Source organism: Amphibalanus amphitrite, unplaced genomic scaffold, assembly GCF_019059575.1.
Source record: "Amphibalanus amphitrite isolate SeventyFive unplaced genomic scaffold, NRLGWU_Aamphi_draft 000466F_arrow, whole genome shotgun sequence".
NCBI lineage: Eukaryota > Metazoa > Arthropoda > Thecostraca > Balanomorpha > Balanidae > Amphibalanus > Amphibalanus amphitrite.
In genome coordinates, this window is record NW_024881960.1 from 88,368 (window position 1) to 113,064 (window position 24,697).

Consider the following 24,697-nt stretch of genomic DNA (forward strand, 5'->3'; position numbering starts at 1 on the left):
CAAGATAGCGACAAGCGGTAAACGGCATCGGATACGCACGGACAAGGTCTACAATTTTTACTGAGGTCATTTTCAGGTCAGGTCAAAGATGACGTCACAGGGGTCGAAAAAGTCAAAATGGCGGCGCTAGATATGGAGAGGGTTTTTCTCGAATAACTTTCGAAGTAGTCAAGATAGGAACAAACTAAGGGCATCATCGTGATCCTCTCGTCAATCCGCATCGAATGATATATATGTTGACCTCGAAAGGTCAAGGTCAAAGGTTGACCTCAGGTCACGTGACCTCGAGGTCATCATGTATATCATTCGATGCGTCTTGACGAGCTGAACACAATGAGACCATCCGCGCGGCTGTATCTTGTTCCTGTAAGGAGTTATTGGCAAAAAACCTTTGGTGACCTTTGATGACGTCACATGACCTTACAGCTGCCCAACAGCAAAACAGACCTCAAGGTAGTGAAGGTTGATCGTATGTGAAGTCATGTATGGTATATGGGGCCATTCCGACCCGTTTTAGTGGTAAAAACAGGGAGTTGATTTTTCCCCCATTGACTTATAATGGGGAGGTCGCGAAATTGACCTGACCTTAGGTCACCGACATCAAAATTCCGAGATATACAAATTGTAGCTACTAATGACCTAATAACATCCTGCGACTTTCAAAGGCCTCCGACATCTACTGTAGCTCTGGCACGGTGACAAAGTTGCAAAAAAGTGACTTGAGGTTGGGTCATTCAAAGTGACCTGGTGACCTGACCTTAAAAGTTAGGAGGTTCAAACTTGCACACCATGTGTAAAATTGATGAGAGAATAGTCATACCAAATTTCGCGCCGCGGTTTTCCCGCTATCCGCGAAAAACCTCAGGGGGGGGGGGCAGATATCCGCCCCCCCCCCGTCGGTGCGCGGGTTAACCCGCAAGTTGCTGGGGGGGGGGCGTTAAACGCCCCCACTTTTTTCGCCGGGCCATAGCATAAAAACGGCGCGCCGCAGGCGCGCCAAATTTTGGGTACCTGTAGGGAATTGATTGAAGTTTATTGTGACAAAGTTTCAAAAAAATCGGTCGGAAAATTTTTGAGATATCGAGGTTTTAGTGACGTCATGATTTCTGAGTTTTCGACCAAAAACGGCATATGTTCAAAAAATCATATAAAATCACAGAATAGACATACAGACATGCCGTAAACGCCATTAGACTGCCAATACCATGATCAATCAAATGGCTATCTTCGATTATTGATTATCGTTCCGCATATTCCAAAATCTTGAACTGAATCTTGGCAATTTTTCGTGACTACTTCACGACCATGATACATGAATTTCTTAAATTGAACTTTTTGAGCCAAACACGTACACATATGATAAAATGAATGTCACCATCGTGTTCTACGCCCCAAATTACCTATAAAACATGTGTCACAGGCTGCGAATATCAGTTTTGATTTTCGGGGATATGTGCCTACCCGGTTGACCTGACCTTGACCCTGACCTATGCTTGACTGACCCCTATATGGAGCTGACACTCTTGTAGGCCTTATAGGATGGATTGTGCACCGTTTTGACAGAGTTTCTGGCGAGAGGCGCCCATTGCGAAGTCCTGAAGTCCATGCTACTGAAAGCCCGATTTCAGGTGTTTGACCTGACCTTGACCCGACCTGTGACCTCAAAATTCAACTTCTAAGTACTCATCTGAAGCGTCTCGTCGCGCTCTTTCGTTTGCCGCCTCGTGCGTTTCGCTGCGCCGATTGGTTCTCGAGTTATCGGCTGGGGGCGTTTAACGCCCCCCCCCCCCCTCCAGCAAACGGTGGGTGGCGAAATACCCCAGCAACTGCCGGGTTAAGGCAGACCCAAAAAGACCATGATTTAAAATATTTTAGTGTTAGAAAAAAATATTTGATAACCTGTCAAATGGCGATATTTAAGCGCGACAAGAGATATTTTTGCATGAGGAGGACAGGTTGGAACTTCACGTAGGATGTGGAAAGTACATCGAGCTCAGTCCTCGACAGCCGCTCTTCAAAACCTGCACCACACCACACTGCGCCATACGGCACCGTTCCGTAACGCGCTGCACCACAGCCACTGTACCGTACTGCGCTACACCATACGGTACGGTACCGCACTGTACCGTACCGTACCACACAACCGTCGGCCGCGCCGGCCGGCCGCCCAGTGCCGTGCGGCCGGAGCGCGGGCCCGCACGCAGTCCCGGCATTGATTGCCGCCGGCCGGTGCAGTGGTCGGGGGGCCACGGTCACCTGGCGCCACCAGGTACCAGCCGCCCACACATACACACGGTACACACACTGAGGTACAAAAAACACAGACACAAACAGTTACAGACAGACCGCGCATACACTACACACAACACAGTAGCACAAAACAATTAGAGACAGACCACCCATACGTACACTATTACACACAAAACAAAAATCACAGGCACAAACAATTACAGACATGCCGCCCACGCATGCTCCACAACAGTAAACAGTAGCACAAACCAATTAAAGGCACAAACACAACTATAGGCAGACCGCAGAGCGATAATGCCAAACACCCACACGTACGACGCACACAGAAACAAAAACAGACCCAAACAATTGCACGCACACAGCCCACACATACCGAGGACACACACAAGAACAAAAGCAAAACAAAAACACATTCAGTTATAGAGAAAGCACCCACACATCAGCCGCACAAAAAAAAAACACACACACACACACACAATTACTAACATACCACACATAGACATGCACATTTTATAAAGAAGTGCTGAAGTGTTGAAGTTCGTATGTGCACGCATACGAACTTGCAGATTTACTTGCAGAAGAGAAATTCTGCCCACCTACATCATCAAGACATGCAAGTCTTTCCGCCTATGTGTGGAGAAGGTCATTGCCGATAAGGGGGTTATATCACGCATGAGGTGAGTGAACGTATCTGGTTTGATAATGCGTGACCCAGAAGAAAATTTTATTTTTTCTGGGTCACGGACCATTTTACGCGCATGCGCAATGGCATTTTTGAATAATTTCAACTGTGAACAGCCTAGGGTGCATGGTTTATGAAAAGGTAATGATTTCTAGGAAATCAGTTGTGGGACAAATATCGACCCAAATCTCCACGAATTTTGACGGGTACCCATATGCAAATGAAACAAATGCACTTTGTATGAAAAATGTGTAAGTGCAGGTGCAAATAAGACGTCACACAACACGTGTCATATTGGATAATCCGCTGAGCCCATTAATTCGAGCACTCTGTGCGTGCCAACCACTGCACGCTCGTGGGATTGGGAGGTGTCTAGGCAATATCAGTGCCGCACCTGGGGCACAGTTCGTTCGGTTCATCACCGAACCGTCGACGGTAATGCCATGCTGATAAAGGTAAGCTTCTCTGTGCGTGAACACATGCGTGTCACGCGGCGTGCAAGCCGGTTAAAACCGGCAAGATGTTGGATATGACCTGTCGAAGGCGGTGGGACTAGCGATTATGGCAAGAGAGACATATAAGTTATGCTACTGGCCAACGGTCTCAACCATATCGTCATTCTATTCGGCCGCAGGAGTTGACCACACTGCCAGGTAATGTTTCACTTTCCAGTTCAGTAAGCCCTCTGGTTCAATACATCTTTATCAATTTGTTGGCCGCTGGTCACATATTTTGCTATCAGTCTAAGACCATCAGCCCTACATAATACAAGCAGTCCTGCTGGCCACTGGTCCCATAGTATACCAGCAGTTCATCTGTCCGCTGGTTACAGATTTGCCTGTCAGTCTATTTGGCTGCCGGTCCCAGATCCGGGACTAGACCAGGAAATCGTTGAAATCGTTGATTTGACTATGGCTGTCGGAGGTTCGCTGGAGCGGCATTAGCGTCGGCAGTGAACGCCAATCACAATAGGTACCGGACGAATATTCCAGCTTCCCTTACAGAGCTCATCAGAGCCGGTTAAATAAGTTCACCACATCATATAGCAAACAAACTGAAGGAATAACCACATATGTATACGATAGCCCTATCACTCTGCAAATATCAAAGGAGAAAAACGGCTGTTCAAATCAACCAAATTGAGACATCACTCAAGACGCTCAAGCGCACGAGCCAAAACGTCATTCAAGCGCTGGCTGCTGAAGCCATTAAAGCATAAATTAAGATAAACACTTTACCTAGGGCGCATTAACCATTTACATGATGACCTTTACAGCAAAGAAGGTGCCGCTAACTGTCCGTTGATATTTCATACGGACGTATGTACCTTTTGATTTAATTCTAACGCAACGAAAAAGAAACGCACTGCAATGTAATGTAACAATGTTGCCAATATCGCGTGGCATTTAGCCATCAGCCTAGGTTATGTTATTTAGCCATCAGCCTAGGTTATGTTGCCATCAGAAAACGCTGCGATTACTGCTCGTCTCTGGAGCAGCAGGCATACCGCAGTGGATAGATATTACTGATGCCTTTGGGACCAGGCGATATTAAGCAGTGACATTACTGCCCGTCACTGAAGTGGCCGACGCACAGTAAAGACATTACTGCCCGTCACTGAAGTGGCTGGCATATAGCAGTGACATTACTGCTCGCCACTGAGATGGCCACATAATGAGAAAGTGCCGACACTTTTAGAGCCGGACGACATATTATGGCAGTGCCAGAACTGGCACCTTTGGAGCCGGCCAACATACAGCAGTGGCATGGCTGACGCTTAAGAGTAGACCGACGAATAGCAGTGACATTACTGACACCTTTAGAGCCGGCGGACATATGGCAGTGATGCTGCTGACTCTTATTTAGAGCAGACCGACGTATAGCAAAGGCGGCTGTTGAATGGCCTCGCTCGCACCGCCTAGAACTCCTTCCAGCCTTATCACCGTCACCCCGGCGACTAGCCTGCCACAGAAACTGAGCAAAGTAGGTCCTGCACGTCTGCACATCTCTGCTATACAGAGCACATCCTGTGTAGTCTAATAACCCTCCAGAGCACTGACACTACACAAAAGCATCCACCGTCGGAGCAACTCAAAGCACACCGTCGGCCGTCCACCAATGCGCTATTGATAAGATAGCCAGCAATGGACTGTACCGTGTGCGCTGCACCATTCGGATCAGGTGGGTAGTCGCAAGTCAGACCTTGGTTGACTAATTATCTGACGTCAGGAATCACCTCAATGGTACACACGGCGGCCTCGTTAGCGTGACGCCGGTGGCCGGCCGCGGCAGCAGGGGTTCAATAGGAACTCGGGGCTGGCGAAGGCAGTAGGGGTTCAATGCGACGCCGGTGCGTCAGGGTTGGCGAGAAGACGCAGAGGTATCCCGGGTTGACTATGAGACATCGGTGTCGCGGTGTTGGCCACGGACGCGGTGTGCATCAATGTTCATTCAAAATAAGACATAGGTTTTACAGCCTAGAACGTGCACAATGCTGATGCATGAATTAACTCCATAATGAGATCGCAGTCCAGCCCACATATATCTTAGCAGGTGCCGGCCGGTTATCGTCTGTTCCATATGGCTGCTGGGTTAGACTCTTCAGCCAATACGCTGCGGCGAAATAGCCTTTCCGCGGATATCTCTCAGCCTATCAGCGGGATCTGCAACAAGTGGTGGCCGGTTCTGCTCAATCCAATCCCATCGGCCGGCCACGTCTGAATTCTACATCCAATTCCAGCCCGGCCGCCCTCCTCAAGACCTTTCTTTAACCCTATTAGTGGCAGGCTCCTGGCTACCCCTATTAGTGGCAGGGGGGGCTGTTTACGACCCCCCTTGATATCTCGAGATCTAACGGGCCGATTTTCAAAATTCAAACGGCATTCGATTTCGCTCAACGTGATCTACATTTCTAAAAAATAAAAATTAAAAAATGTCAATGGGGGGGGAGAGGGGGGTAAAAACGGGCAAATTGCAGATACATTTTAGACTGTTTATCACGGTCAGGTTTCTGAACCAATCTTAACGCAACTTTTGCCGATCGATAGAGAATGAACCAGGAATTCACATGGATCCTAAAAATATGCATTTTCAAAAATCATAGGCGGATACAGATCATTGAGATTGGGGGTACACAAAAAGCATAGTAAATAAGGTTTTTGTTGGTACTGTTTCTAAAAAGGGTGGTATTGGTCTTGTTATGTTACAATTTTCTTATGAGAGAACGACTACAATTGTATTGGTCATGCATAGGCGGTGTCAGGGCACCTATGTTGGGAGGTAAAACATAACCCCCCTTTTTGGACGCCTGGATCCGCCTATTATAGCAAAAACGTGTCAAAAGAGGATGCACAATAACTGTATATGTTATCACATGATACCTTTCATTCACTGTTCGTAAAACTGGTGCAGCATCGTGATCTTCGCCCAAATGACTCGCTTCACGAATAGGACCCCCCAATTCCCAGTGCTCTGGAGCCGCCCCTGGTAAAGTTATGAACTTGAAATTTTCAGGAAATATGCCCAATTTAGTTTTAGGAAAAGTCAGAAAATTTCAGCATCGTAGCTTCAGCGGTTTCGGAGATATTCCCGAAAAAACCTGAGGGGTGGATAAAAACAACCCCCCCCCCCTGCCACTAATAGGGTTAATGAATGGTCTGGTCCCCGCCCATCTGCTCGGTCCAATGAGCCTGTCGTGCCTGACAACGCCCCCTTTCGCCCCCTGGGCCAATGGCTGGGGAATGGGGATACATGAGCAGAGTAGATGCGTATTACATACGGATCACAATGCTGGGCGAATGGGAAAATCCGTTCCTGGTACGCATTTACTTGCTCATGTATTCGGGGTCAATGGCACTGTCGTGCCTGACAACGCCTGCACCTGGGGCCGATGGAACAGCCCTGCCCTTGCCCCAGACCGTCCCCTGGGTCCAATGGCACGGTCCTGCCCTCGCCCCAGTATGTCCCCTGAGCCCAATGGCGCCGTCTAGCCACCACTCGCCACCCGAGTCCAATGGCAGTCTTATGCCGCCTCCGCCCACCCCTGAGTCCGATGAATAGCCCATGGGTGCCCGCCCTGCGTATCAGTCCTTGTTCCGGTGGTCGGTGTGCGCACCGCTCGATCGTCGGACGTCTGACCAGACCGGATCGGGACGGGACAGAGTTCGATCCGACGACCGCCGCCGCGGGCTCGGGAGGTGGTGTGACGACGCAACAGGGAGCTGACCGGGGCCGTAGAGGCACATAGGACTGACCGGGGCCGCATCGGCACAGAGGACTGGCCGGGGCCGCATCGGCGTATCGGTAGACCGGGAGTGGGTATATTGTGATTTGTGATCATGGAGATGCACGTTGCACCAGAGGTATGACGTAGCTCACGACAGTGTCCTGATTTTCGTGAATTTGGGTGGAAACCCACACCTAACAGATACTCTTTGTGACGTCCCGGAAAGCCAAACGACGTCCCTGACAGATAAAAGTCGATAGGTATATCGAACACCAAAAGCAAACTAACAAAAAGAAATATCACCTCTGTAGCCTAAAAACACGGCTATGCAAAATGACAATAAATATATCCTAAGTCCTCAAAAACTCACTCTTACACTCAACTCCCCTTTCCTGGCCAACTGCCGCAACAGTAAACAACGCGGTTTTATTTTATTTTTGTTTTCTGTGCGTCAGATATGGATAAGTTTTTTCCTTTACCATGTGAAGGTAATGCTGCCATATGAAGGAGAAAAGATGTCGGAATAGAGGGATCTGAGGACGTCGTTTTCCACTTTTCAGTTTTAGTAACTGTGCAGTGTATAGATAAAAATTAATCATGCGAATATATTACTTGGACATTTATCTATAAGCAAGCAACATACCTTTTGTATCAAATTACTGTAACATATTTAATTTTTTTCCCCTCAGAAGGTCACAGTAACGGGTTAGCGCTGCCCCTTGAACATGCCCTTTAAAAGTAGTTAATTTTGCATATGTTGATAGTGGTTGGGGAAAAAGTTTAATGTTTATCTGTTTGAATTAAAATAAGGCCACCGAATTTCAACAGTATTAATTCAAGTATGTCGTCCTTGGCTTAAAAATACACGCAATGTTGGGGACGTCGATTGACCTTGTTATTCCCATTTAATCGACGTCGGTACAAAACTGAAAAGTGCACAATGATTTCACATTTTTTCCAGCCAAGAAAAATTCAGCGTCCACCTTGGAGTTTTCTTAATTGAATTTCATAACAGGAAGCTATGGAGAATTAATTTTCCAAGCCGTTTTCCACCTCTTTGTTTGGACGTCTGTTTTTTTACATCAGTCCTCTTGCTCGATATGATATCCCTCTTATGACGTCAATATTTAGTGATAGCCGCTGGCTCTTGGGCTGATTTTTGTTGAAGCATATTTGTTGTTGACTGTTATGTACGATCATGGACAAGAACTAGACATCTTCAAAGTGTTGTTTTGGTGTTTGTGGTGAATGCTTGAATTTTGTATTTTACTAGGGGTAAACTAGCATTACTTTGTGTCTATATATGATCATTTGAGGTGCCTTGAGGTGGTATTAGTCAATATTGCCAGTGAAAATCGCTAATTTTAAGAGATTTAGGTAAGGGCTTCAGTGGCTTAGGCTCCGCACCGATATCGACGTCCTTTTGAAATAGCGAAGTCCTAGCAGCTTCAATCACACTCTCCGAAAAATCAATTTCAGGACACTGGCTCACGAGGGAAAACGCATAAATGAATAAAATGCGACGGCAAAAGGTCATGAAAATCACGGAATACTCATGAAAATCGCGGAGGGCCATGGAAATAGCAAATATTTACATCCATGGTATGATCATTGACATAGATATGCATTATGCAGCATTTGATGCTGTGCGGTGATAGTGATATGCCCAGCAACATCATAATCGTAAACAAATACTAGGAAGAAGTTAGATCATTCCGTAACAGTGCACGTATACTCGTAATTTATCAATTACTATTATAGTCGTTGTAGCGACATCCTCGCTGAAGATAGTGGCTATCCAGAATGTAATTGAACAATCATAATAGTGCGCAATGCACAATGGACCGGAAAGTTTGTCTGTTAAAGCGACAAGCGTGTACATTTAATAACTAATGTAGTCCCAACTTTCTTATATTCACTTATATCGTAATCCGTAATGGATAAATTTAGCTTGGGATAAACTTTGTTTAGGTCGTTACTTGCCCTATTCAATTTCGTAGCTAAAAACTTAGCTATACTCGGGTACAATATGAAGCTCAAAAATGCCTCATCACGCGGAGTCTTATGCCGGCTCTCATCTTAACAAGCCTCCTCGGTCCCAACTCTCCTGTTTCAAGTTGCCCCTCACTACTATATCGGACTAATCTTATTGGCAAAAAGTGCAGACTAAATAATTCAATTTAATTTAAACCGTGGCTGCCAAAATAACATGGTACACCTCGCTCTCTCTTTCGTTCTCTGCAACTGTCACAATAGCCCCGTTTCCGCAATTGGGAACGCTGCTCCGCCTCCTGCCTCTCTTACTTTCTCTTTTGCAGGGCACCTTCATCCCACGGGCGACATTCAATCCCATCTCGTAGATGGACGGACGGAGGCGGGCGGCACTCAGGGCACCGTCCATTCGTCTCCTGTCCTATCCTTTTCTCTCTCCTTCCCCGCCCGTGTGCCGGTCCGCTCTCTCCTCTATCCCTCCCGTCTCTCTGTGTATCGGTCTGCTCTCTCCTCTCCCTTCTCTCTCTGTTAGTCAGTCTGCTCTCTCCTCTCCTCTTTCCTCTCTCGTCTCTCCTCTTCCGCCTCTCTGTCGGTCCACTCTCTCCTTCCTCTGTGTGTCGGTTTCCTCTCCCCTCCCACTTCTCTCTGTGTGTTGGTCTGCGCGGCCGCCGGCCGCAGGTATGTTCTCTCAGTCCGAGCCGGACGCCCGGTATCGACCCCACAGGCCGCCGGCGGTGGCACACACTGAGCTCCACAGCTCAGCCGGGCTTGGACAGTTGGTGCACTCTGCCGGCGGGCACAGAGCTGCCACAGCTCAGCCCGGACGGTAATTCCAGCAGCACCGGCGGAGTCTGAGCGCGACTCGGTACCCAGGGGACTCACCTGTCTCTGCAGGACTGCCTCCCTGGCCAACTCCAACGCCCGCTCCACCTCCGCCCGAGTCTGGCTGTCCTCAATGTTGGACACCTCGGAGAGACTCAGCTCGGCGAACAGACGTACCGGCATGTCGCCCGGGTATACCTGTAAATAGATATACGGTCAGTGGAGTACGTTTGGAAATGGAATATAGTTACCAAATACCAGAGTACGCCTGTACAATTGACTTGACATTACATAAGAATTAAGAAGCCCACATAGCGAATTGAAAGCAATGAATTGCTTATACTAATAGCAAGGGAAAATAGCAGTAGCTATGGGCATGCTTCAGGAAAAGAGTGCCATTTTAATTCCTTGTCATAAGGCATTGAGGCTCTCCTAGCATCATCAGGAAAGGGTCTCGTTTTCATCAGCACAGAAAGAGGTCACCATGAAGCTATGCACGATGATCCAGAAATGACAATATTCTCTCGTAGTGCTTTGCAACCATGCGATTTTTGAAAACTTGTTTGCCGCTATATGTAATATTGTGCCTTACAAGAAGCAGAATCACTTTCAAAGTAGTTTAAGCAAAAAAAAAAAAGAATATATCATTCGTACGTATAAAGTTGCACGACATTTGTTGCTCTTTTTAATGCCAGAAAAAAGCACAGTTTAGTGCAACAACTATCAGCCTCAGCGAAAGTTTGAGACATTTTTTACCATTTAAAAATCTCGCTATTTCCTAGCGGGAACGATGTAAATGCTAATAGAAGCAATAAAAACGCCATTCAGCTAACATTTATAGTATTTTCATAGAAATGTGGAAAAGCAACTAGCAAAATATTCAATGAAGCTAATAAATGAGTAATTTTCTAAAGGAATTCGAAATTGTCCAAATACTTCAACATGCCTGTATCGTTGTGTGCTGAGCACATCGCCCGACAGCTGCTGTGCGTCACTCTAAACAAGTGTCACCGTGCCCCGTGCCACCACCCCATGGCCTGTGCCCATGTCCGTGTTCTGACGGACACATGACGTCCGACGGAAACAAAAAGATGGACACGGATACTCATCAAAGTGTGCGTGCCCATCTTATATGTCGTATCCGTGACCCGTGTCCCTAACGCGGTGTGTCCTAACCCAGCACAACCTAATCCATGCCCCGAGCTCCCCATGTGCTCCATTTCACCCTGCGGGCACTGCTGACCTGTAGGACGCGCATCAGGCCGTGGTCAGCCATCAGAGAGGCCAGCTCCAGGCCCGCCGAGGGCACCACCTCTCCCTGGACGGTGGCAGACGCCGACAGGGAGCGCTTGTAGCGCCGCCACCGGCTGGTAGCGCCATCTAGCCACAGCGCCGGCCGCGGCATGGCCCAGCGGTGTCTGTACCCGACCGCGGGAGGTCAGCACAGGACACCGGCCGGCCACCGCAGCCCGCCGGCGGCTGAAAGGGCGGAGGGTCGGTCAGGAACGCGGCGCCACCGAGCAGCGCGCACGGCACGTGTGAGTCAGGAAATCAATATCAGCGGTACCAGCGACCAGGGCAGTGACCTGTTGCATACAAGCCAACTAATGAGCAGAAAAGACATGACAAATGGGTACAGACGGTCGTTAGCCGCCGCTTAGGGTACAATTGGGGTACAAGCGGATTGACGACAGAATGATGGAGAATATGTTATTCGTCCGTTAATCCTGAATTAAAAATCAGCTGGTCTGGTATGCTATATGATCTATTGCAAAATACATGGCATGCTATTATACGCAAACTAACATAAGTAAGTATTGACTATCGTTCAGCTTTTCATCATGCCCAGTCACCTCCCTATGCAAGGTATTTCGATTAGCTCCCACCGCCCTTAAAGCGTTGCTAGGCAACGAAAGTCCCTGTCGGTTGTCATAGCAACGAGGACGCTAACAACGCGCATAGATATCAGTGATTGTGGATCACGATGGATCACGATTGCGCTTCTCTGTCTGATTTAATCACTCAGGGGTAATACCATTGAAAACTGTGCAAAAATAGCGAGCTGAAATCGATGATTCGTTTTCGCGTGTGACCTAGAATCAGTGTTTCGGGAGTCATCACCAAACAACGCCACGGGACAGGACTAGCTTCCGAGATATCAAGAGAAGTCGGTAAGCGGATTATACGCTGTTGGCAAAAGGCCCGAGGAGCGATTCTCATGTTGTGTACTGTGAACTAACAACATGGCGATATTTATAAATAACTACACTTGGCAACAGAGTAACAAGAAAGTTACTATCGATGTTCCTTTTACAACGACTTCAAAAGACAAGATGAGCATAATATGCACATCGAACTATCTGAAAGTATCAAAGCCACCATATATTTTCGAAGCCGTTCTAGCTCAACCGGTTGAACATGATGCAACGGTCGTTAAGCTGACTGATGAAGGCATCAATATCGAGCTGGTGAAGCTCACAGAAAAGCGGTGGAGTGATCTTCGTCAAAACTTGACAAAAGAAGAACTGGTCGTGGAACGCGAGAAGGCGTTAGAATTCGTAGCACGATTGGAAGCAGAGGCTGCTGAAAAACGTGGTGAAGAGCGACTCAACCGTGAACGTCTTAGCGTCAAAGAGCAGATGCGGGTGGATGAGGCTGGTCGCAAATCCCGCGAGGCAGCGCAGCAGCAGGAGAAGAACAGAGCACTGGCCGAGGTATTCCGCGTGACCTCTCCGCCGCGCCGCCGCCGTCGGCCGAGCGAGGTGACCGTGTTCAGCGTCAGCGAGCTCACAGAGTCAGAGGAGAACTGCGGCCAGGACACAGAACTGGGCCTGCCCGAGGAGCAGACCCTGCGCGAACAAGAGCCTGTCACTGTCAGCAGCTCGGCCTGTTCGACACCATCCAAGGGTGCGGCAGCGGTGTCCGCCGTGCACGCCGCTCGCTCAGCCACGCCGGCGGCGGCGGCGCCGGTCCGCACGGCCGGCACCATCCGCTGCGCATTCACACCGCGTCAGTTCCCGTCGGCGGCACGCGAGAGTCGCTCAGAGGAGGAGCAAGAGTGGCTGAGGAAACAGGCCGACAAGTATCGGCGCGACGGAGCCCTGGACGAGGCCGACCTCCGGCCGCACGAGAAGGACCCACGCTGGCTCAAAGAGCGTGGCGACGCCTTCTACCAGCACGGAAACTACCTGGCTGCCATCAACGCCTACAGCCATGCCATCCACGCGGCGTCCAACGCTCCAGAGCTGTACTCGAACCGAGCCGCCTGCCACCTGCGGCTCAACAACTTCCACAAGACTCTGGAGGACTCGTCGTCGGCACTAGACCTGCTCACGCCGGCCGTTGAGGCGAACCGGGTGTCGCGACTACGGTGTCACGTGAGGCGTGGTACGGCGCTCCTGCGGCTCGGCGCCTGCTCTGAGGCTCTGGCTGAGTACGAAATGGCGCTCAGCCTCGACCCCAATAATGAGAAGTTGGTGCAGGACGTGAAAACGGTGCGCCGGCTGGCGGAGGGCTACGACAGCGATCCCGACGAGCTATCTGCGCTGGATTAGAGAGCTCTTAAACTCGTGTTGACTTGTGCTTCGTCCAGACTCAAGTTTGTTTAAGTGTGAACATTCATTGAATCCCATGGACTGGGCCTGCCTTCAGTTGTTTTTGTCAGGCCCAGAATATTTAATGGTGATGCAATGTGTCTCATTTAAAACTGATCACAAGAGCAAGCCAGCAATAAAATACAAAAGCACATCTATCCAAAAGCTTTGCCTACCTAAATCGATTAGGAGTAATGTTCTACCCTAGTGTGATTATGGGTGCTTGGTTCACACAGTGTGACCAAATTGGTTTAGCGTTAGGGGGAGGATGTATAAAAAAGGTCGTACGAGGATGTCACTATTTTCAAAAACCTCGTCTTCAGCCTCATTTTAGGTGCAGTTTTTACAGATAATGTGGAAAAAAACTATACCTGACGTCAAGTTCTGGTGGAAAGTTAAAAAACAAATATTGTAATTAGAGATGTAAAAAACGACATTGCAAGCGCGACAGTACGAGTATGACGGTGCGAATCGTACATTGGAACATTTTCAGTCTTTATTCCTACACTAGGTAGGCATGCTTTCACGACAAAAACGTCGTGATGATGTAGGGTAGCTGTGGGGAAAACGCACCCCCCTGGGTTAAACGCCTCCCCTAAAAAAATCGTATTTCTTATCGACGGATAGGTGTTTTATACTGTCTTTCAGAACAGTCAGCTGCTTGTTAACGTAGGTCTCTATTTCCGGTTCTGCGTCTTGAGGAGCAGCGTGGGTAGGTGCTGATGTTGGTTTTGGGTGTTGTTTTTGTTGTTTTTACAGAAGATTCCTAACATTTTGATGCCCTCTTTATATCACAAAACTTGCTATTGTGCACATCACTAAAAACTGCGTTTTATTGTCATTCTGTTGAATTTATTATGCTGCGGCGTTAGTGGCGCGTTTTTTGTCAATATTCTGTTGACCGGAAATGGAGCGGATGGGGAAAGACGCCTACTCGATGCATGGGGCAAGACGCCCCCAGTTTTCTGAAAGGGGGGCGTTTTGCACGGTGGTGAGAGTGCAGGGTAGCGCCTTGTAGGTGGGCGCCGAAAAGGCCTCTCCGTGTCCTTTTTTGCTGATATATCCTAAACGACCGCAGGTATCGTCACCAAACTTTCAGGACTCCTCCGGGCATCCATTTTACACATTGCAACAAAATTTTATTCCAAAGGCTATGATAGGTTGACCACAAATGACGTCAGAATGACGTCAAGTTCTGCCATGTTCATCATGTTCTGTTGCTGGATGGGGTGGGGGCGCTTTGCACATGGGTGTGGGCGTATTACCCAGGGTATGGGGCAAAACGCCCTTTTGTAAGGGTATGCGAAAACCTTTTTGGAGAGTTAAATACCACACGCAGGTGTCTTTTCTTGGTCTCAAAGCGTAGTAAAAAGAATGAGCTACATGATGGTGCCCAAAGGTTTGAGTAATCTGTGTTGGGTTGAGTGTCAGAAGGTTTCGCGCTTAATGGGGGCGTTTTTGACCTATTCTCCCTAATTTTAAAATTTCTGAGGATGTCATTATACTTTTCATTGGGGGTGACTTTCCCCGCAACATCACCAATTTGGCCACACTGGGTTCACATACAGCATATTTGGTAAAAACTAATGTGACTGCTTCTCCAAACTAGCTGGTGAACACTGAACAATCAGCTTACATGAGGACTGTCTGCAAGGACAATTGCTGGCAAGTGGCAATTATGGTAGGGTAGGTACTAGGTAGTTGTCATCCCAAATCACAATGCACCTGTATAGATAGATAGATAGATAGATAGATAGATTTGTATTTCAGACTAACAGTCCATTGCTATGAGTTGATGATGGATGTACCAGATGGATGATGGATGAACAACAAACATCGATTAAGGCACACTCCCAGTCGATGCACATTCAATGTAGCACAGCATGACAATAGAGCTTACTGAGCCAAAAGCGTCTCAGTTTTGATCTGAAACGGAGATCCCCTGAATTGATTGCTTCAATGATGCTATTGGGGCTTTGTTCAAGTCTTCTCAGAAACTTATAAATAAGTTTCCTGAACACGCTTTCACAATTCAGCACTCTAAAATATGCACATGTCATACTCGTACTCTCAAATTTCGATAACCCGATAAGTCGTTTAAGAAGGTTGTGATAGCTCACAATGAGTCGATTCATAGTTGCCTTCCTATAGTTCCACCACAGGTGTGCACAGTACATCGATGAACAGTAAGTCTCAAATAGTTTCAGTTTGACATCTACAGTACACATACAGTACACATTTGACATCTACAGTACACTTAACAAAGTAAAGTGTAGATGCAATTTAAATAAACTGATCATAAAGAGAGTAGGTAGGTAGGCACCTAATCAGTTGGTAGGCACCTAATCAGTCTGGGTTGTCAGAGTGGCAGTGCCATGCCACCATGTTTCGTTTGTGTATCTGGGCTCTGAAAACTGAAAAGGGTTTATCAGGTAGGTAACAGCTAAATCAAAATAATGGTTTGAGTTCTCTGAACAATGAACCATCAATCAAGGCTTAAACACAAACAAGAGCACATATGATTTATGAACATCAAACCTAAGCTTGAAACCACTTCAGACTCTGAGGAACAGGAATGACTGTGACTGTTGAAGAATGACTGCATGATTGATCCTCATCCAAGATATGAATATGGATGAGAATCCATGCTTTGGGTCATCATCATGGACTCCTTATCATGTTGACAATGGCTATGACAACAAAAGTCGCATAAAAGTCAAATATGCGGAATACCTATAAACGTATTACAGCCATAGAACATGTGCCTAGCTGAGAGTAGGGAATTTTTATGCCTATAATAGCACTTAATTAACTTACCAGTACCACAGATCCTCAGAATAAGACCAGGCAGAGGTAAAAATCCTGTACTGCTCCAATCCAAGACAATCTCCATGGAAATTTAAATTGCAGCAGGCAAATCACGTTGAAGAAAATGCTTTTCGAGACCAACACCAAAGGTCTCAAGGCTGACAATCTAGCATGAGATCTTTTATTTCAAAGAAGGCCATGGTTTTTAAATGCTAAAACCAATGCCAACTTAATTTTTACAGCAAAAATAAGATGCCCTGCCCGCCATCCAAGGCTGTATAAACCAGGTAGAACGCTCCGGGAAAAAAGTTGGAAACAATAAATTAGTTGCGGCATTCCCTGATGACGCGAATGTGGGTCAGCGGCCGGCGGCCGGCGGCCGCTAACACTGTATGAGGATGGATGAACGAAACTTTTGCTTGTTGGAGATTGCGCTAGGCAGTTAAATGTTAATGTTAGGATATGTTTCGAAAGTAAATTGAACGACGCTTCGAACGCCGTCAATGAATTTGCGATACGACTATTTGTTTAGTTAGAGCCGGCGAACTTTTACCTTCCGACCGCGCGGGGGAGGCGATATGGTGCCACACTGACGGTTTTTACGACAGCTCAAAATTCTTTTGAGCTAAAGAGCTGAAATTTGACATGTCCAATCTTTTGATCAAGCTGGATCTTCTGGTACAAGTCGCATATTTAAGGTACGTCAGGTTGTTGACCTATGTTGTCGCTCGTGAGCCTCTACACAGTCCAAAAACAACGCAATTTCTGAACACTCAGTGCCAAGAAATCCTTCACAGAAAGATAACACTTGGCACTTGGCAGAAAGAATGGCTGTCGGTTTCTTATACCGTTGACCGTTCGTATGTGTCGTGTTTTCACAAGAATTTAGTAAGGTCAGGTCCCTCACGTCACCTCCCCTCATAACTCAATAGGACTAGGTTTACTATCATAGAAGCTTTTATCAATCGCCGGAAATCTTAGCCAATACCACTGGACAGTGGACACTGGATCCATACCCACAGGCCACATGGGGCCCTCCTGACTGGCCACTCCCTCTGAAATCCACAATTACATTGGGCTGCGGCCATGGTTATGTATTAATGCTTTTCACTAACAGAAATACAACAACTTCAACCAGCACAATGCACGCCGCCACAACAGTCCGACCAACGTCCCTGATATCGACTAGCACTCGGCCGGATGCACATATGCGGAGCCAATCAGTCCGATGTGACCTGCAGCTTACAATTGCTGTTGTAAGCTGAATTACAGCTTACAATAGGTAGCACCAATGTCCATAACAAAAGCTTGCAAAGTAATTTTATGAAGCCAAGGGAAATATGCCTAGGGGAAAGTGGGGTAAGACGGTCAGGGTAGGTAAGACGGGCACCCCTTCTGCAGACCAAACCAATAGCGCTACGAGCGAGAAAAATTAGGACCAGAATTGCCTTTCCCACTACACACCACCATTGAAGTCTGGTGAATTTGTGTTCAGTCGATAATCTTTTATTTTGATTTCTATAAAACACTCATTTCATTGAAAACATTTATAATGTATTGGGCAAGCTTTTATATGAAGCACTATAGAGTTAAAAACTCGCTATCACTTGTGGTACACTCATATGCCACCAGTGTCCATTTACTGCGGATTTGCTTTGTCTGCATCAAATTGTCCACGGAGAAAAATCGTGCTGAACTTCTGACATTGAGTTTGGGGTAAGACGGGCAACTAGTATGAATCCAATGGGTCTGTAATGGTGAAAATATTTTTGTTGCTGTAGGAAGAATAGAAGCATTTCTAATAAGAATATGTTCGATTCCGATACTCACAGACATGTTAGCAATATTCCTTCGGCACAGTTTATTCTCGAATAATGAATGTGAAAACGGTTCTACATGGCTTCTGAACTACGGCCTAGTTATATACGAGCATACGCCATCTGCACGAATCTCGTATACTGCCATTTCCGAAGCACTTGAGACCAACGAGCGACTGTATCAATGCGGCTAATCTCGGACATTTGTTGCGAGCTGTGCTGGTCGGTGAAAGAAGCTGGCCGTCTTGCCCTACCCATGTGACCGTCTTACCCCATGGGGTGGGGTAAGACGGGTTTTTGCAAGGTTTTGCAAAAATAGCTGCAGATTATTTGTTGAATCAGGCCTAAGTCTCACCTTCTGGCAAATGGAAGTAAAATGTCTACAAAAGGTTTTCACCAAGTTTCCCGTTTCTATGATGTTTCTAACCGGCCGAAAAATGGCTCCAAAGTTAAGGTGCCCGTCTTACCCCACTTTCCCCTACATCATGCATGTGAACTCAAAATTACATATGCATGACAAAGGAAGCTTATGTAAAGAGAAGTGTTGGCAAAAGCATTTCATAGTTAAAATTATTCAAAACTACACACAGGGCAAACATAAAAAGCAGCAAGTGTGCTGTTCTGTTATGCTAAGAAATAGTCCAAAACAAAATACATCTTTTCATGTTTGAACTGGTTGTTCTTCCATGCCACTTCATCCATATCTTGATTACAGATGGGCTGTTGCTGTAGGCTGATGAAGTGACACTTGATTGCCTTTGTGCGAGTTTCAGTTGCAGCCTCCTAGGTACTGCACTGGAAAGCAGATTGAATTTAATGCCTCTGAAAGATAGGAATACAGGCAAAGTTAGCTGTAGTAGTGTCAATGATAATAGACATGACATTTTTGTCCTTTGACATACATTTGTTGAAGTACAAAAAGTAAAAAATAAATTGGTTTGTTTCAAGACACGCACACTGCACACAGCCGCACAAACATTACACAGGCATATGAAATTGGTACACATAAAACTTGATGATTAAAAAGGTCAAAACTTGTAATGATAATTGAAGTAAAAGTTACAATCACAATCATTTGATTTAAAATGACTTGACATAAGTCACAAGACGCAACGCTCCTATTCTTTTATGCTTTCATTATCCTTCACATATCAACCAGCTTGATACCAGGCTGTGCAATAGTGTGTACATAACCCCATGTTACCATTTTATTAGAGCAAGTGGGGTTACAACAACAATGCTAATGTCAAACCCACATCTGCAACCGTACTGCAGTTTCAATCACCTTTCAAGCACACCTTCTGGCAATTTGATAGGCAGAATGGTCATTACTACTTTCCCCTTATATTCAACACATATTCCCTTTATACAGATACAGTTTAGACCTGGTTATGGCAAGCATTTTCGAGAAAAGATATGATTAAAGTCCAAGACAAAGGTCGAGAGAAACAACACCAACATAAAACACCGACTATGTAGCTCTAATACTGTCAAATTCATAAAAACATATACATGAGTCGATCAGAAATTCATTGTAGATTTCGAAAATGGTGTCAAATGCCACTCAAATACCCCCATTCGCATGTACGAAGCAATAAAACACCGACCTTCAATTCCGCGTGCCATTCTCCATAGGCCACTGTGTATTAAATAACGCGTTCACTGATAGCAAAAAATGAGACCCACATATGACGCGTTTACTACCAGCCAATCAGCGCTCGAGTTGCCGAACGCTGATTGGTGGAGAGGGCCGTCGTCAGCAGTTAATTACACGTTGTTTTCCTTGAACATGTGCGTGAGCGCTGATGCTGCTCACGGGCTGTTTCCATTTTTCGTAATGCTGAAGGCACGGGAGCGAACCCCCCTGCCGCCATCCTTCAGACAGATTCACAGCATAGCTTCAGCATGTGGAGTGACGTGTTCTAAATTCTCAAGCTACGCCTAGTTGCAGATATGCAGGAACTGAAGAACTTTGTCAAAACTAGTTAGAACTTCACTTGACGCGATTAGAATACTATTGATAGCTTTAGGTATGGCTTGGTGAAAGCATTTACCATTTCAAAAAGGTAAAAATCAATTAATTTGAGTGCCCTAGACTTTCTGCTTGCCGCAAACCCAAGGATTTCTGCTACGAATGAACACTAGTCGATCAGCTGTTTGCGTCATGAACGTCTCATTTGCGCTATTTGAACTGAACAGTACTAAATTAAAAACTCAGGCTTCTCACTTCATTTCAAGACCCTATCTCTCATTACTGCAAGTAAAAAAAAGCTGCAGTTAAAGGGACCCTCCCACCTTAACATTAGATTTGAGCTGAGATAGCCAAAATGGGGTCCCTGGCTCACAATTACCGGTTTCGGCACTCACAACATCGAGAAATGCCTTAAATCGGAAATATTGAATTTCAAAATTGCAGCATTTTGATTCAGAGGGGCTAATGCATAGGAATACCCCTCTGAATGTGTGACGTCAGCGCAGATATCTAACGATTTTTAAATGTTTGACTAAAACGTTTTGTAGCCCGCGGTGGTATATGCTGCTTTGCGCGCAACAAATGCCGCACTTTCAAATAAAGTCGCTGGGAACAGCGGAGATCCCAAAAAGTAAACAAAATCAAAAGTCTAATATCTTGAAAACCGGTGAATATTTTTCGATGAAATTTGGTAGATATTCGTTTTTGCTCTTTCTGAACCGAGCGACATCACTTTTATGCCAATGCATTAACTTTTTTGAAGGTGGGAGGGGAGGGTCCCTTTAAGTATCTATATAAAACGTAGAACAGAGGTTTGGAATCAGTAACATCCCAAGAGGGATAATTGTGAAGGAATTCATAGGCATTTCCGTCATCTCACACATTGGCCAAACCAAAGCCCAAAACTGGCTGCACTTCGCTCCTCGGCGGGAGACGTACTCGACCAACGTCCCACACCTCGCCAGCACATTATGAGCATATCTTCCCACATGAATGTTCATTGCTTCATGAATACATATATTGATCAAGCTTGAAAAGGTGCCCGTAGATACGGTTACGGTTCCAACTTCCAATCATGGCCCGAGCTACCGGCAGCCCAGATCAGAGACAAATGCAAATGCTGAAGGTAGTAGAGCTCAGAATTCGGTTCGGACTCCGGATACCGGTCATCAATCATTTCAGTCAACGTGAGAACTTGAGCTGAAGGACACAACAGTTGTTACGTCAGGGGCGGTCGCAGACTTGGAGTTTGGGGGGGGGGCCAACTTGGCAAAGGGGCCCCTGCGCTGACCCGGGGGGCCCGGTGCTAGCTTAAAGGGGCCCACGGGCGTAGTGCACGGGTGCAGAAATCCAGGCAATGGCCGGTGAAGCGGGGGGGGGGGGGGGGGGGGGTAGGGAGCGGCACCCGAGCGGAGGCTCAATGCGAGCTTTGAGGGTGTACCATGTCGAAAAGGTACCGATAAGTGCATTTTGAAGCATTGATATTGTCAATAATTCACGCAACTGTGAATGGATTACCGCAAAAGTAAAGGCGGCTTAGGCGGCTAACTTTGCCATTTTCTAAGATCATCGTGCTAAAACTTTTGACAGTGGGTCATCGGTATCTGTTCACTGTTCAATCACATGTGTTCCGTTTCATCTTTTTTTTTTACTTGGGCACAAATGTAAGTTTTGAAGATCATAACAGTAGCAAATGCTTCGAAAGATGGATAGTGGGCAAAATATCCTAAATTTGTCGTGCTGCATGGAAAGTAGTGTTGCTGAGAACAGGGGGTTTTGTTCCAGATTGTTGTGGATGCAGAATACATTGTCTGCACTCACTGGTTGGTGCAACTGCGCCCTTTGCACCCATGGTTCCTACACTTATGGGCCTATAGCGCTTCGGCGATACCTATCGCCTAGAGGCTGCAATGGGGCCCTTAGAGTACGGTGTCAGACCCCCCAGAGGCAGGCGTTGGACCCAAGGGTCAGCGAAGGGCCTCAAAGGCCCAGGTAGGGCCCTAGAGGCTGATGTGAGCCTTGAGAGGCAAGTGCATGACCCCCGAAGGTAAGGCATGAGACCCCCAGAGAACATAAAAGGGCCATCATTGGCCGGTGTAGAGACCTCATAGGCCAGTTTGGGGCCCCTCAGAGGCTAGTGTTGTGCCTCAGGTGTTGGTATGAGGCACTTAAAGACCGTAATGGGTCTTCAGAAGCCGGCATCGATCCTTTAGAAGCCAGTACGGGGCCCTCAGAGGCACATAAGGGTCAGTTTGGGTCCCAGAGACAGAAATGGGACCATCAGAGGCCGATGTGGGACTTTTAAAGGCTGGTTTGGGCCCTTAGGGGCCAGCACAGGGCCTGCAAAGGGCAGTTTGAGACCATCAGAGACCGAATTGGGCACTCAGAGGCCAATGTGGGCCCTTACAGGCCAGCATGGAGCCCACAGAGGTTAGCGTGGGGGCCCTAAAAGACCGACATGAGCCGGCGTTGGACCCAGAGGCCAGTAGAGGGCCCTCAAAGGCCAAGATGGGCTCTCAGAGGCCGATGCGGGCCCTTAGAGGCCGGCATCGGGTCTTCAGAAGCTCGTGCGGGGCCCTCAGAGGCTAAGGTGGGTCCGTACAGGCCAGCACGGGCCCTCAGAGGTCAGTGTGGGGCCCTAGAAGACCGGCATAGGCCGGCGTTGGACCCCAGACAGAAGGCCCTCATAGGCCACGATGGGCCCTCAGAAGCCGATGCTGACCCTTAGAGGCCGGCATCGGGTCTTCAGAATTCAGTGCGGGGGAGGGCCCTCAGAGGCTAATGTGGGCCCTTGCAGGCCAGCATGGGGCCCTCAGAGGTCAGAATGGGACCCTAAAAGACTGGCATTGGCCGGCGTTGGACCCCAGAGGCCAGTAGAGGGCCCTCGAAGGTCAAGATGGGCCCTCAGAAGCCGATGCGGGCCCTTAGAGGCCGGCACCGGGTCTTCAGAATTCAGTGCGGGGCCCATAGAGACTAATGTGTGTCCTTACAGGCCAGCATGGGGCCCTCAGAGGTCAGTGTGGGGCCCTAAAAGACCGGCATGGGCCGGCATTGGACCCCAGAGGCCGGCGGAGGGCCCTCAAAGGCCAAGGTGGGCCCTCAAAGGCCAAGATGGGCCCTCAGACGCCGATGCGGGTCGGCCGGCATTGGGTCTTCAGAATCCAGTGCGGGGGCCCTCAGAGGCTAATGTGGGTCCTTACAGGCCAGCATGGGCCCTTAGAGGTCAGTTTGGGGCCCTAAAAGGCCGGCATGGGCCGGCATTGGAACCCAGAAACCAGCGGAGGGCCCTCAAAGGCCAAGATGGGCCCCAGAGGCCGATGCGGGCTCTTAGAGGCCGACATCGGGTCTTCAGAATCCAGCGCAGGGTCCTCAGAGACAATTATTAAAGGCTGGTCTTGGGACTCGAGAGACAGAAATGAGGCCACCAGATGCCGGTGAGAGACTCTCAGACGCCGGTTGGGCCCCTAAGGCCGGTTTAGGGGCCCTCAAAGGCCAGTGGAGGGCCCTCAGAGGTCAATGTGGGTCCTCAGCGGTCAATGTGGACGCATGACCGCCACTGAAGGGCCCTCAGAGGTCCGTGTAGGACCCTCAAAGACTGGTATGAGAGCTGTTAATAGCTTGTGTGGGTTTCTCGAGCCTCGTGACAATCGAATACGGGCCAGGGCCCCATACGGCCATGGGGGCCCATCGGTTGTTTGGGGGGGGGGGCCAAATGATATGATGGCCCCCCTGATTTGCCTTTGGGGGGGGCCATGGCCCTGATGGCCCCCCCCCCCTGCGACCGCCACTGTGTTACGTGATTGATTCAGGTGCAAACATGAAACACACGCCTGGAATGGCCAATAATTGTCAAAAACGCCGACGGCTCCCGACTAAAAATACTTAGTATCAAGGGCGCACACAAGGGGGGGGGGCACACGGGCCCGTGCCCCCCCCCCCCCATTCGAGTTGGGGGGCCCAACTCGAAGGAAGGGGCCCATTTGAGGCGGCCGAAGGCCGCCTCAAATGGGCCTCTAACTAATCCTTAGACCACCGAAGACCGTGTACAAAGGGCCCTCAAATGGCCTTAAAGGGCCCTCAGATGGTCTCAAAAGGCCCTCAGATGGCCTCGAAGGGCCCTCAGTTAGCGTCATGGGGCCCTCATCTGGTGTCCAAGGGCCCTCAGATGGCCTCAAGGAGCCCTCAGATGACCTCAAAGGACTCTCAGATGGCCTTAAAGGGCCCTCAGATAGCCTCAAAGGGCCCTCAGCTAACGCCAAACGGACGTCAGAAGGCCTTAAAGAGTGTCAACGGTCCCTGAGCTGGCGTCAGAGGGCCATGCCCTTGCGTCAAACGGCTCTCCGAAGGCTCTAAAGGATCCTTAGCTGGTGACAGAGGGCCCCCAGCTGGTGCCAGATGGCCCCCAGCTGGCGCCAAATGGCCATCAGAAGGCCTCAAACGGTCCTCAGCTGGCGTCAAGCGTCCCTCAAAAAGCCTCAAGGGGCCCTTAGAAAGCCTCAAGGGGCCCTTAGAAGACCTCAAGGGGCCCTCAGAAGG

General features: G+C 48.1%; 2 protein-coding genes across 2 annotated transcripts in view; one reads left to right on the plus strand and one right to left on the minus strand.

Moving 5' to 3' along the window:
* The window catches only part of LOC122392040 (microtubule-associated serine/threonine-protein kinase 2-like), a gene marked incomplete at its 3' end in the record, with an annotated part of 104,757 nt that extends 88,104 nt beyond the window's left edge, over positions 1-16,653 (minus strand). The window contains exons 1-3 of the mRNA XM_043386527.1: positions 16,382-16,653; positions 11,215-11,450; positions 10,032-10,169 (exon numbers count right to left, since the gene is read on the minus strand). Of these exons, the coding sequence (XP_043242462.1) occupies positions 10,032-10,169; positions 11,215-11,376 (300 nt within the window). The remainder of the gene's footprint in view (positions 1-10,031; positions 10,170-11,214; positions 11,451-16,381) is intronic.
* On the plus strand, positions 11,926-13,729 carry LOC122392027 (dynein axonemal assembly factor 4-like). The gene has a single exon (XM_043386445.1). It carries the CDS (start codon positions 12,215-12,217, stop codon positions 13,523-13,525), a length of 1,311 nt encoding a protein of 436 aa, XP_043242380.1. The 5' UTR covers positions 11,926-12,214; the 3' UTR covers positions 13,526-13,729.
* Positions 16,654-24,697: the final 8,044 nt, after the last annotated feature.

Coding starts and splice junctions, on each gene's coding strand:
- LOC122392027 (XM_043386445.1), top strand. CDS start 12,215: ATGGCGATATTTATAAATAACTACACTTGGCAACAGAGTAACAAGAAA.